Below are 13123 nucleotides of genomic sequence, written 5' to 3'. Positions count from 1 at the left end.
AAGGACTGCTGCTGCTGCTGCTGCTAAGTTGCTTCAGTCATGTCCGACTCTGTGCGACCCCATAGACGGCAGCCCACCAGGCTCCTCCACCCGTGGGATTTTCCAGGCAAGAGTACTGGAGTGGGTCGCCATTGCCTTCTCCGAGCAAGGACTATGAATACTAATTTGCTGGCTCTTAGAGGAAAAGTTTATTTTTACAAAAAGTAAGAATTGTTTGGATTATTTTTAACATGGAGTCTGTGTCTTTTTTTTGTTTTTTAAGACTTTTCCAGCAGTGCAACCTCTGACACCAAGTAGCATGGAGGAACGGATTGCAGAACTGAATCGACAGAGTATGGAGGCTCGTGGAAAACTCTTGCAGTTAATAGAGCAGCAGAAGCTTCTTGGCTTGAATCCTTCCTCTCCACCAGTATCACCTGTGCAGTCGCCTCTCAGAGCATGGGCTGGTTAGTCACAGATTCATAATTTAAAAGCTTAGATGCATGGAAACTTTCACTTTCTTGTCTATGAGTGTATGTTTAGCTAAAAGAAGTCTCAAGCCCATGTATTTCAGGGGCTTCAATTGTATATAGAAAGAAACAGAACTCAGTGACAGAAATGGGACCAGAAGGCCAGTCTCCACTCTAGCTTCTGGAAAGCTATCCATGGTGCCTGCAGTCCATCTTTGGTGTCTGAGTTCCTAAGTTGCCCTCCATGTAAATGGGATCAGTTACAGTACATGATTAATTTATGGCATATGCTGCAGCTAATTATAAACATGACGATCAAAATGATCATTTAGAATTTCATGAACAACAAATTACAAGTTATTATTCTGTGAAAGCCTTTAAAACATTTTCATTTGTAAGTTAAACTTTGTATTCATTGTTACATTTAGGAGATGTGGAATGCTAGAGGGAATTCTAAACAATAGAAATATAACTGAAAAATTAGTTGTCATAGTGATCACATTCTAAAAGATACTGATGAAACAAAGTAGACCTCAAGTTGCTCTTTAGCCAAAAATTGAATTATTAAGACCCTTAAGGGGTAGAGCTGCATAAAGATTCCAGAGAGACTAATTGGGCCTGGTATACAGAGAAGGTTCTAAGTGTCAGGAAAAGACAAAGCTCTGTATCAGTAAGTGTTGTGCTCCCTGAGGTGTTCAGGCAATGCTGTTTTAAAGATTCCTACGTCCTGTGGCTGGTTGACGGAAAGGGCAATGGCACCCCACTCCAGTACTCTTGCCTGGAAAATCCCATGGACGGAGGAGCCTGGTAGGCTGCAGTCCACGGGGTCGCTAAGAGTCGGACACAACTGAGCGACTTCACTTTCACTTTTCACTTTCACTTTTCACTTTCATGCATTGGAATAGGAAATGGCACCCCACTCCAGTGTTCTTGCCTGGAGAATCCCAGGGACGGGGGAGCCTGGTGGGCTGCTGTTTATGGGGTTGTACAGAGTCGGACACGACTGAAGCGACTTAGCGGCAGCAGCAGCAGTGGCTGGTTGAAGTAGGTTGCCTTTAAAGGACCTACCAATAAGACTTTTACTCTCAGAGTTATTTCCTTTTTGACACTTAACAGACCCAGAAAACAGAGTGATTTGGAAAGTACTAGAAAGTGGTGGATAGTGCATTTCCTTAAGGCCCTTCCTCTTTGTTTATTCTGGGCTCCTTTCACCTTACAGCCTTGTCTACTGTTCTTCACAGTCAGAAAGTCTAGAGGCAACTTCTGACTAGAATACATAAGTGAAATCGCTCAATGTCTATGAATACCAACTATGTGCCACTGTGTTCTGGGCACTGGGGATACTGCATCGAACAGGACAAGTTCCCGCCCGGCTTGACTACACCAGGGTTCCAGTTGGGGAGCAGACAATACAAATAAATAAATATATGAGACACTGTCAGTTAATGCCAAGTATAGTGAAGAAAAATAAAGCAGATCACTCTTAAGAATAATCTTGTGATAAAATGAGACATCTATTTCAGTAGTTCTTTGAGGGTAATACTTTCCTTTTTGTTGGCTCATTTAGTTTTTGACACCGCTCAGAGCAGACAAAGCTGATACAACTCTTTGATAAATAAGTAAATCGAGACACAAAGAGGTTGAGTGATTTGTCTGAAGTTCTAAAGCAAATTGGTAGATTTGCAGCCTTGTTCTTTCCATTCCAGTGCTTGTTTGTCTAAGGTATTCTTAAGTGAAATTCTTGGTTTCACAGGAACCTCTGTGGACTATAATGATAAAGATAAAAATAAATCATTTGCCATGAAGAACCTCTTTTGTTTTCTAGGGTAACCAAGGAAAATGTTGTAAAATTGAAAGAGTGTCATTACTCTTAAATCCCAGAAAGCACTAGTTTTAAGCAGTGATTCACAGGAGCATTGGCTGAGCCTTTCATGAGTAGATATTTAGTAAATATTTGTTGACTGATTATCTACTGAAATATTGAAAATGTACATAATTATAGTTGCCATTGGCCATATGAACTCTTCAGCCAACTTTCCCCTCCAAATTTAATGTCTTCAGTAATGGCAGTAATGTAATAGATTTAGAAGATGTAGTTTTACTGCATAACTCCAGAAATTTTCTTTTTCCTTTTTTTTGGAAAGCTTTAGATAAGCAGCTCTAACCAGGATCTCTTGTTCTTTAGGATAGGTCTTAATTTCTGTTTTTCACTTGAGGATCTGACATGATACCACTTGTCTGAAGATTTTGTCTCTCTAAGAACTGGCATGCTCCTGAATTGACACTAGTAACTACAATTTTTTGTCTCACAGTTTGTTTTTAAAAAACACCTTGAAGTGTATTTGTGGGCCATTATAATAAAAATATAGACAGAACCCTCAAATTTATAATGTAAAATTTGCAGTAAGACAGAAATCAAGTTAAATTTTAATTTTCATTGTAATGAAAGGTAATGTAACTAATGTTTATTTTTATATTATAGAAGGAGGAAAGAGGACAATTGAGGTGTCTATTCCTGGAGCAGAAGCCCCAGAAAGCTCAAAATGCAGTACTGACTCTCCTACTAGTGGGCTAAATTCAAGAAGGTAGGGTTAAAATCAAAAGCATGGTTTGTGTTTCATGCTTTTTTTGAAAATAATATAATCTGACTTAGATTCAGATAGATTTACTCATGTAGAGAAAATCAAGTGATTGGGGAGGAGAATTTGGAGGGCAGGGAAAAGGAGTGAGGAAAAATCCTTCATTAAGTAGAAAAACATTGGGTTGGTTATTGAAACAAAAATGGGATAATGGCACATATGTGGAGCACTTTATGGGTTACAAAATCTGGAGGTAATATGTGACAGTGTGGATAAATTGAGCAGTAGTATTTTGTTCTTTACAGTAAGTGAAACCAAAGCTCATACAGCTAATTGGGTGGTTTGCTTAAATGGGACATGTGGCTGGTAAATGAGGATGTGCCTGGCTCTCTGTATCCACTCTACATGCTACCACTATACTGCTCCAAGTCTCATTACTCTTCCATGACTTCGGCCTTGTCCCCCACCCCTCCACATCTGTACTTCCTCTTTTAATGTTAAAAACTTATCTGTATGGTAGTGTAATGGTCTTTATACATTTCATTCAGTCTTTCTGTAAACCTAAAAATACTCCAAAAAGGAAAATCTACTAATTAAAACAAGGCTTAGGTTGGTAAAAATGTGTTACAAATAATTTACCTCATTTGGATTTAAGTCAGCCATTCCATTTCAAGCTCTTGGCAATATTGAGAATTGTGTCTTGTATCATTTTTAAAGGTTAATAATGATAGATTACTCTCTCACTTTTTCTTTTTTTTTTTTTTCTCTTACATAGATCTTCAGGGGCTGCTAGTAATTCTTGTTCTCCTTTAAATGCCACCTCAGGAAGTGGGCGCTTGACACCTCTTAATCCAAGAGCAAAGGTATATGATAAAGTGTAATTGTGAAATGTGCGTAGAGGTTCGGAGGGCAAAGTGTGTAGAGTGGAAGGTGGTTGATTTGGCAATGGTCGTGCTTAATTATTATTCCTGTTATCTTAAAGATAATATACAATGCTCAGAAGAAAAGAAACACTAATTCACCTTCATTAGAAAAAGCAAGCATGCACTTCTTTTGTTTTCTAGGGTAACTGAGGAATAGAATGCAATTCAATGATTGCAACAAAGATGGACGTTATTGTTTCCTGCAGAGCATTCTAAATAGTGTGGCAAGACACACAGGGGTGTCTTGGGTGGGCTGTGGGTTTATGAGGTTCTGGTTTCCAAGGTCCTTGCTGTGGCTTTGTAGGCCTTGGGATAGCTGGAGCCCTGGCACTGGTCACTCTCCTTGTCACTCTGCCCCAGTGTGCCACAGAGAGGTTTCATGCCACATTTAGAGAGTTCCAGCACAAACGGTTAATAAATGTCTTACATATTTGTATGTATTCTGATTTATTACAGGAATATATAGAAACTAAACTTTTCTTACAATGTATCCCGATTTTTTGCAAAAGGAATGTTTCTGTGCTGGTAATACAGCAAAATATATTAATAACTCTCCTTTGTTTGGTCATAGCAAATTGTGAGGATAACTTTAACATCATAAACATTACGTTTGCAAATGTGAGCTAACAACTGTTTGATGGGGGACAATCATCTTTGCTCTTCTTATTACTAGCTTCAGGAATTAGACCAAATAGTGAGTGCTTCAGTAAGTGTTGAGTATTTATAGTCCAAATTAATTGATAGGCTCAGATAGCCCAATTGCCTAGCACTGGAAGATTTGTCTGTTCTTTGCTGTTTCTTACATCCTAAAAAGAGCTTTAATGTAAACTATTTTATATAATCTGCCCTTAATTTCTGGAATTTAGTAACATTTAATTTACCAAGATCAAATAACTTTTTGTTATTTTAAAAAGTTGTATGTATGACTTGCATAAAATACTGGATTGATCCTTTTTTAAAAAATAGGCCTCCCAAACCAATAAGGAGATCTGTTGACCAGGGAATATTTGGGAATGTCTCTGTTACAGGATAAAAATTGACAGTATTGATAATTTTTAGTACCATTCAGCGGTATAGGGTAACTTTGGTTCTTTTACTTGGTATGAGTAATTATAAATCTTGAGTGGTCTTGTGCTCCTGATTACTTTCTAAAGCCTTTTTGCATCTTTGTTCAACAGATTGAGAAACAAAATGAAGAAGGCTGGTTTGCTCTTTCTACCCACGTGTCATAAGTGAGGTCGAGTTGTAGAGTTTGTTTTCAGTAATATGTTCTTGAACTTCCCCCTTTCCATGCTCCTGCTTTCAAGTTTCTGTGTTTTTCTTTCAGATAAAACTTAACAAAGATCTTGTGAATTAGCACTAACAGAACCAAGAAATAAAGCAATTACTTTAATTTCTGCCTTTTCAAATAGATTTCCGACAAATAGCCTTGTAAATAAAATTTGACTAGAGGAAAATTAAAATTGTGTATTCTAATAAATTCAAGGGTTTTTTCAGTATTATATTTTTATCTTTATCATCTTTATTCAGAATTTTTTGGTCTAGTATATCTTAATTGTTGTTTATTTTTTTCTGAAGAACTAAGTTGGTTTTCATGTAACTTACAATAAAAAGCCTCTGTGTGACTAAATTCTGGCTTTCAGAAAAATTTAACACCCCCTTTTAGGGGAAGTTGCTGTGTCTATCACTTTTTCTATCAAGTAAATGTATGGTTTTCAAAAGTAAGCATGGGAGTATTTGTTTATATTTGCTTAAGCAGGTAAGAGTGGTTTATATATTATAAAGTTCTTCAGTTCAGTTCAGTTCACTCAGTTGTGCCTGACTCAATCCCATGGACTGTACCATACCAGGCTTCCCTGTCCACCACCAACTCGTGCAGAGCTTGCTTAAACTCATGTCCATCAAGTCAGTAATGCCGTCTCATCCTCTGTGGTCCCCTTCTCCTCCTGCCCTCAATCTTTCCTAGCATTGCAGTCTTTTCCAAAGAGTCAGCTCTTCACATCAGGTGGCCAAAGTACTGGAGCTTCAGCTTCAGCATCAGTCCTTCCAATGAACATTTTAGGATTGACTGGTTTGATCTCCTTGCAATACAAGGGACCCTCAAGAGTCTTCTCTTCACTATAAAATTCTTACATAGTCTTCAAATGTGAAAATGTCACATTAGTTATGGTAATGTATGTTAAATAAATAACAATTGAGCTTGAATATCTCAGTACAGGAACATTGATTTACGGCTTATTTAATGTTTGGGACAGAATTGAGTACAAAACGTTGCTAGCACATTTCCCCAGCCTATAATCTACTATACCTTCAGGGTAAATTTTTCTTAAGGTACCTGTTTGGGCTCACATATTGGTTGCTATTTTAAACTTGGGTTTTGGCATGGTCTCTGCTCCTTGGCTCTATGATAGGAATTCTCAGCCTAAGTGAGGTGCGACTGGGAAGGGGAAACACATTGAAACTACTTGGGGGAACTTTCTCAGACAGCACAGGTATCACTGATTAGATTTATGTGAAGTCATCTGTGTGCATTTGCATTACTGCAGATTCTTCCATCTGTATTGCACTTTTTAAAACTTGGTATTTAATAAATACTTTCCCTGTCTGGCATATCAAACCATTTTGGTGTTATTCCTTGTATTATTGAAATGTCAGGTTATCTGCTTGGTTTGTGAATGCATTATTTTGACATAGATTGGGTTGAACTTTTTGGCCAACTCAATATTTTCTTTCATATTCTCCAACTTGTTGACTCTTTATTTTTTTCCTCTATATTCCTTTCAACCTCTAAGATGCCTTTGCATGACATTTTTAAAAGCTACTTAGGGTGATTTCATATGCAGTCAGAGTTGAGAAACAATGCAAAGAACTTTTACCGGTAGCTCACTGGGAACCTGTGGGACTGGCATGTAAGTCTTCATCCTGTTAATGTTTGTTTTTGCTGATAAAATACACAAGTAGATTGAAAAAGCTCCAGTAATAATAGATGCAGAGTAAGGAGGCTTTCTTTCGTAGGCCTTCTGAAGTAATGCTTCTCAACTTCAGATGCCATTAGAGTCATCTGAGGACCTTCTAAAGTTCCCAATTCCCAGTCCTCACTCTAGACCAATTAAGTTGGAATCTCTGGGGGGTTGGGGAAAATCCTCCTGAGATGATTCCAGTGAATAGCCAAGTTTGGGAAACATCATTATAAAGATATTTATTACCCCAAATCATAAATTAGTGCATATTTGGTTTTAATTAACAGTTAAACTGCCTTTTTTAGCTCCTGTTTATCAACTTTCAGAACCAACAGCATCAGTGGGTCTTGAAACATGAACCCCAGCCATCAGCATCAGCATCACCTGGTGTACTTACTAGAAATGAAAATTTGGGGGCCCTACCCCAGACCTAAAAAAAAAAAAAAGAAGAAGAAACTCTGATGTCTTTTTAAATAAGCCTTTCATGTGGCTTGGTTCATGGTCAAACTTGGGAACCATAAATCTATATATAGCATTGCAGACCGGTGAACTCTGCAGTGTTTGACTGTGATGTACTACTTGTATTTACTTTTAACAGTCCAAACTCAGATTACTTGTGTTTCTTGGGTTTGGATGCAAGTTTTTTGCTAACATGTCTTCTCCAATATGCCCCAGAAAGCCAGTGATCACTTGCTATATTTTAATAAAGTTTGCAGTTCTCCAGATTACAGCTTGGGAGGAAAACTATATGTGGATAGCTAAATCCACAGTTGTGATATAATCATTCCTATGCTGCTGCTGCTGCTGCTAAGTCGCTTCAGTCGTGTCCAACTCTGTGCGACTCCATAGACTGCAGCCCACCAGGCTCCCCCATCCCTGGGATTCTCCAGGCAAGAATACTGGAGTGGGGTGCCATTTCCTCCTCCAGTGCGTGAAAGTGAAGTCGATTAGCAAAACCATTTGGATTAGCAGAATTTAATAATAATTTACTGTTTGCTAAGCAATAGGCACTGTTTTAGCCACATGATTTCATGACACCGTAAGAACTGGACATGACTAAGTGACTGAGCAACAACACCACTATTAATATTATCCTTATTTTGCAGATGAGGAAATGTGGCTCAAGGAGGTAAGCCCTCTATCAAGGTCACATAACTTGGGAATGGTGGCACTTGATGGGAACCTAGGCAGTCTTTTTTCAAAACCTATGCTATGCTGCCCTCTTTTTTTTTTTTTTTTCCATTCCAGTTTTTATTTATTTATTTATTTTTTAAATTTTATTTTATTTTTGCTGCCCTCTTACAGTGTGTATGGTATGGAAGCACCATAATGATAAGAGCTGTTCTCTATTGATCCATTCCTGTGGCTGGTGCTGTGCTAAGCTACAGTAGCCCCTTACCACATTTAGCTCTCACAGTTAACCTATGAATTGAGTATATTTAAATACCATCCCACTCTTCTTTATAGATGAGGAAATTGAGCTCTAGAGGTGGAATAAGTTACCCAATGTTAGAATGCTTATAAGAAGTAAAGCCCAGGACTTGAAGCTCTTTTTTAAAACAATTATTTGACTTCTACTAACTTAAGAAATAACTAATATAGCATGGTGGCTAAGGGTGCAAGTGTTGGCGTCAGAAAACTTGTATTCATGTGCTAACTCTGTTGCTTGGGCTGTGTCCTTTGGTCAAGTTAATTTCTCCCATAGAGGTATTACCTTTCTTATAGGGTTGTGAGGATTATGTGAGATAAATGGATGTAAATATGCTAAGAACAGGACCTGATTCACAAGCATTCCATAATGACTGCCAGTTCGGGGATGTTTAATGCACTAGTCCCTCTGTATTTCTAGATTTTTAAAGACATTCTATAGTGCATTTATATTTTTCTCAATATTTGGATCCAGTGTTTTAAATTTAAATATGTTTTAAGGTGGAAATAAAACATGTTGAGCATATTATTTGAAAATAACTACATGCTGTTTAAAAATAAGTTTGTTATTTAGTCACTAAGTTGTGTTCCGACTCTCTGCGACCCCATGGACTGTAGCCTGCCAGGCTTCTCTGTCTGTGGGATTTTCCAGGCAAGAATACTAGAGTGGGTTGCCATTTCCTTCTCCAGGTGGTCTTCTTGACCCAGGAATCACACCCAGGTCTCCTGCCTTAGCAGGCAGATTCTTTACCACTAGCACCATTGGGAAGTCCAATATTACCAATAAATGCATAATACACAGTTTTTGGAAAATCATTGTGTAACATGAAAGAAACCAATAGAATATTATATAGCTATTTTTCTTATTAACATGAGAAATAATTTATATACAATAAAATACATCCATACATATGTTTAAAGACAACAATTCATTGACTTTGGCAGTTGTGTATACACACAGCACTGTCAGCACAATTAAAACCATTTCCTGCATCTCCAGAAGAGTCTTCTGTCTCTCTGCAGTGCATCTCTCCTTTTGCTCCAGCTTTAGGCAACCACTGATCTGCTTTTGATCATCATAGATCTGTTTGCATTTTATATAAATGGAATCACACACACTGTAACATTTTGTACCTGGCTTCTTTCACTCATCCTAATTGAGATTCATCCATTTTGTGTGTGTCAGTTTCTTCCTTTTTACTTCTGAGTAGTATTCCATTGTATATATATTTACCCATTCACCTGTCAATAGCCATTTTGGTGGTTTCCAATTCTTTTGCTGTTGTGAATATGGCTGCTATGAACATTCATATATAAGGCTTTGTATGAACAAATTTTTTATTCTCTTGGGAAAATGCCTTAGAGATGGAATGTCTTGGTAAATATTTACCTTTTAAAGAAACTACCAATTGGTGTGTCTGAAGTGGTTGTGTTACCTTTCATTTCAGCAGCAATATATGGGAGTTCCATTTGCTCCACATCCTCCCACATTTGGTACTGGTGATTTTTAAACTTTTATCCATCCCAGTGTGAAATGTGTGCATTGTGGTATGCAACTCTCTAGAGCCTACTCCTATGCATCTTTCCATGTGCTTATTGATTGTTCATATATCTGAAGTGAAGTATTCGAAGTCCTTTGCCATTTAAAAATTTAGGTGGGTTTTTTTCTTATTGAATTATGAGTTATTTTTTTAAAATTCTGGATGCAAAGTTCTTTGTCACATATTGCAAGGTTGTAGCCATTTAAAAACAATGTTTTGTAACCAGTAACATTAGTTAGGTACTTAAAAATAATAATGATCTCTGGCTGTGCCTCAGAGCAGTTGGGAGAGCAAACTGCTAAACTGAGAAATCTGTCAAGCCACGTCTATATTTTGTGCACTTAGAGTCCTGCTACCAAAGAGCCCACAACATAAAATATTACTCCTAAAGACCAACAGAGATAATATAGTATAAAATAAATAAAACAAAAATGTCTCTGTGACATATATCTCTGCTGATGATAGTCTGTGATCAGGGAAGCTTTGAGCCATTTTGTATTATTGGGCATATCGTTCAAAGTGTTCAAGTTACCAATAAAGCATTCTTAGGATAATAATCATAAGCTAGACATACATATTAATCTGGGCTGATAAACTAGTAGGATGCTGGGCTTTCTGTTTGGCTTTGATCCTGAGTCCTGGGCCACGAAATGGGCGGGGCTAGAGGGCGAATGAGATTGAGCTGACTGACAGTCACCTCGGGCAGCGCATGCGCCGGCAGTCCCCTCCCGTCTGGAAGGTGTGTTGGCGTTGCTGTGGTAACCGCTGTAAACGGAGAACTGGGACTGGTGCTGTGACTGCGAAAGAAAGCCGAGAGCCCGTGGAGTACCTTAGGTAAGCCTGGCAGTTCCCACAACCTCCCCTTCAAATCTGTTAGTGAGTCAGGGCGCAGTGAGCTCTATTTGGACTTCTCTTAAACTGAACTAGTGTTTTCCGGACTTCGTTGAAACATATTCCTTATCCTGTCTGTGGATCAGTTTGCTAAACATTTGAAGTGACAGCATTCGCAGGAATGGGGTTCCACACTGTAGATACAAAGTGGACACGGTTCCTGCCTGCAAAAGCTCATAATCTAACTAGGGAGGAAGACAGGACAGCTGGAGTCTGAGTTAGACCCGGCTGAGCCAAAAGCCAGAGGGGTGGGGTGGTTGGTGGGAAAGTGCCTGGGTTCTCAGTCAACAAGACACCCCATCCCACACTAAGCGGTGTGACACATGGCAGGTTGACCTTCTACACTTTAGTTTCCTCATCTAGGCAGGGAAGGTGGTGGTGCTTACTTCATGGGGTTCCTGTTACAATTAAATAGGATAATACAGGTCAAGTATGTAGCACATGCAAGATACAGTAGGATATAGTAACATGCAAGTCGGCAGCATGTCCAGGCAACCGCTGAGTTGTCCCAGTTGGCTACTGACTAAAACTTTCTGGAAGGAGGAGGGGCTGAGGAGCGTTCAGGGAGGGGGAAGGTGACAGGAGATGAGCTGCAGACTTTACAGTGAAGGCCTTTGTGCCACACCAAGGAATCTGAGTTCTTATTCTGCGGCAATGAGGAACCACAAAGTTTTAAACAAGAAGAGTGGCACACTAAAAGCTGAGTTTTAGACATATAAGAGGCAGTGTAGAAACGGACCAGAGAAAGAGAATGGGGCTGTGGTAATGGCAGAGGTGAGACAGGATGGGGACCAGAACTAGGATGGTGACAGTAGGACTAGAAGGCAGAGAATGGATACAAAAGGCAGAACTGGACACTGGGCAACAGCACTTGGAACTCAATTGCATGAGCTGGGTGAGAGGAAAGGATTCAAAGAGTAACTGCTCTGCTTTCTCATCTGTAAAATGTACCTAACTCATGGAGTTTTGAGAAATACGTGAAACAGTAAACAGTATGTGTAAGATCCTCAGAACTGTGCTTGACACATGGTAAACATTAAAAAACAAAACAACAACAAAAAAACCCACAAGCTATTATTCTATCCACAGTTGTATTTCACACTATAAAGTAAAAACTGAGTGTCTGTTTTTATGCAGGAATCTATGACTCTCAACGTGAGCAGCTCTGGCACACAGTTCGTGAGAGTGGGGACTGACTCTGGAAATCTAGGAAATGAATCTGAGTAATGTCACCTTGGGGAGCTCTCTGTCTGGCTTCTAGCCAACTTCCTTCTAGCAACACATACTCTGCATCACTGTGTACTGTAATTTTCTTTTTTCTTTATACTTCTTCAGGGTTGACTCAAAACTTCACAGTCTACCTAGTGAGTTGGTTAACAGGATTAGCCATAGGCTGGAACAGTGAGTGTGAGTCTAATGAAAATAGATGTAAGATAGTTCTACAAATAGACTCCCAAACCTAGCTAGTTTAGTTGTATAAGATAGGACATGGTTCAGTTCAGTTCAGTCACTCAGTCGTGTCCGACTCTTTGCGACCCCATGAATCACAGCATGCCAGGCCTCCCTGTCCATCACCAACTCCCAGAGTTCACCCAAACTCATGTCCATTGAGTCAGTGATGCCATCCAGCCATCTCATCCTCTGTCGTCCCCTTCTCCTCCTGCCCCCAAACCCTCCCAGCATCAGAGTCTTTTCCAATGAGTCAACTCTTCACATGAGGTGGCCAAAGTACTGGAGTTTCAGCTTTAGCATCAGTCCTTCCAATGAACACCCAGGACTGATCTCCTTTAGAATGGACTGGTTGGATCTCCTTGCAGTCCAAGAGACTCTTGAGAGTCTTCTCCAACACCACAGTTCAAAAACATCAATTCTTTGGCACTCAGCTTTCTTCACAGTCCAACTTTCACATCCATACATGACCACTGGAAAAACCATAGCCTTGACTAGACAGACCTTTGTTGGCAAAGTAATGTTTCTGCTTTTGAATATGCTATCTAGGTTGGTCATAACTTTCCTTCCAAGGAGTAAGCGTCTTTTAATTTCATGGCTGCAATCACCATCTGCAGTGATTTTGGAGCCCCCCAAAATTAGGAACACACAAATAAGGTTTAGTGATTCTAGCTGGCCACAAATGGATTATGAAAACTCGGTATATAATGAGCCTGCACATGCCACCCTTGCAGATAACGTAATATTAGGCTACCTTGAAAAAACACAATGTCCCTAACCAGTAAAGTGATGGTTCATATCTTCTGGAAAGCGTCCAGATCCTTCAAAGTACATATAAAATTGGGAGGGGTATATGATGCACTGGGAATTAATTTCTTGATCTGTCCAGATGTTGAAAAAAGT

General features: G+C 39.2%; 2 protein-coding genes across 16 annotated transcripts in view; both read left to right on the top strand.

Moving 5' to 3' along the window:
- SPICE1 (spindle and centriole associated protein 1) overlaps window positions 1–5414 on the top strand; it is a 58127-nt gene extending 52713 nt beyond the window's left edge. For all 9 annotated transcript variants that reach the window (XM_019982302.2, XM_019982221.2, XM_070788136.1 and 6 more), the window contains 4 exons: window positions 263–446; window positions 2932–3034; window positions 3804–3891; window positions 5130–5414. In XM_019982302.2, coding sequence (XP_019837861.2) covers window positions 263–446; window positions 2932–3034; window positions 3804–3891; window positions 5130–5183 — 429 coding nt within the window. In that variant the 3' untranslated portion in view covers window positions 5184–5414. The remainder of the gene's footprint in view (window positions 1–262; window positions 447–2931; window positions 3035–3803; window positions 3892–5129) is intronic.
- A 398-nt stretch (window positions 5415–5812) lies between these two features.
- Window positions 5813–13123, top strand: part of CFAP44 (cilia and flagella associated protein 44) — a 118173-nt gene continuing 110862 nt past the window's right edge. For 6 of the 7 annotated variants that reach the window (XM_070788003.1, XM_070788011.1, XM_070788008.1 and 3 more), the window contains exons 1-2: window positions 5813–10714; window positions 11909–12070. In XM_070788003.1, the coding sequence (XP_070644104.1) occupies window positions 11998–12070 (73 nt within the window). In that variant the 5' untranslated portion in view covers window positions 5813–10714; window positions 11909–11997. The remainder of the gene's footprint in view (window positions 10715–11908; window positions 12071–13123) is intronic. The other variant, XM_019981280.2, reaches the window with a different exon arrangement.

The sequence above is a fragment of the Bos indicus genome, chromosome 1, assembly GCF_029378745.1.
Source record: "Bos indicus isolate NIAB-ARS_2022 breed Sahiwal x Tharparkar chromosome 1, NIAB-ARS_B.indTharparkar_mat_pri_1.0, whole genome shotgun sequence".
In the NCBI taxonomy this organism is placed as follows: domain Eukaryota; kingdom Metazoa; phylum Chordata; class Mammalia; order Artiodactyla; family Bovidae; genus Bos; species Bos indicus.
This window is presented reverse-complemented; position numbering and strand designations above follow the sequence as displayed.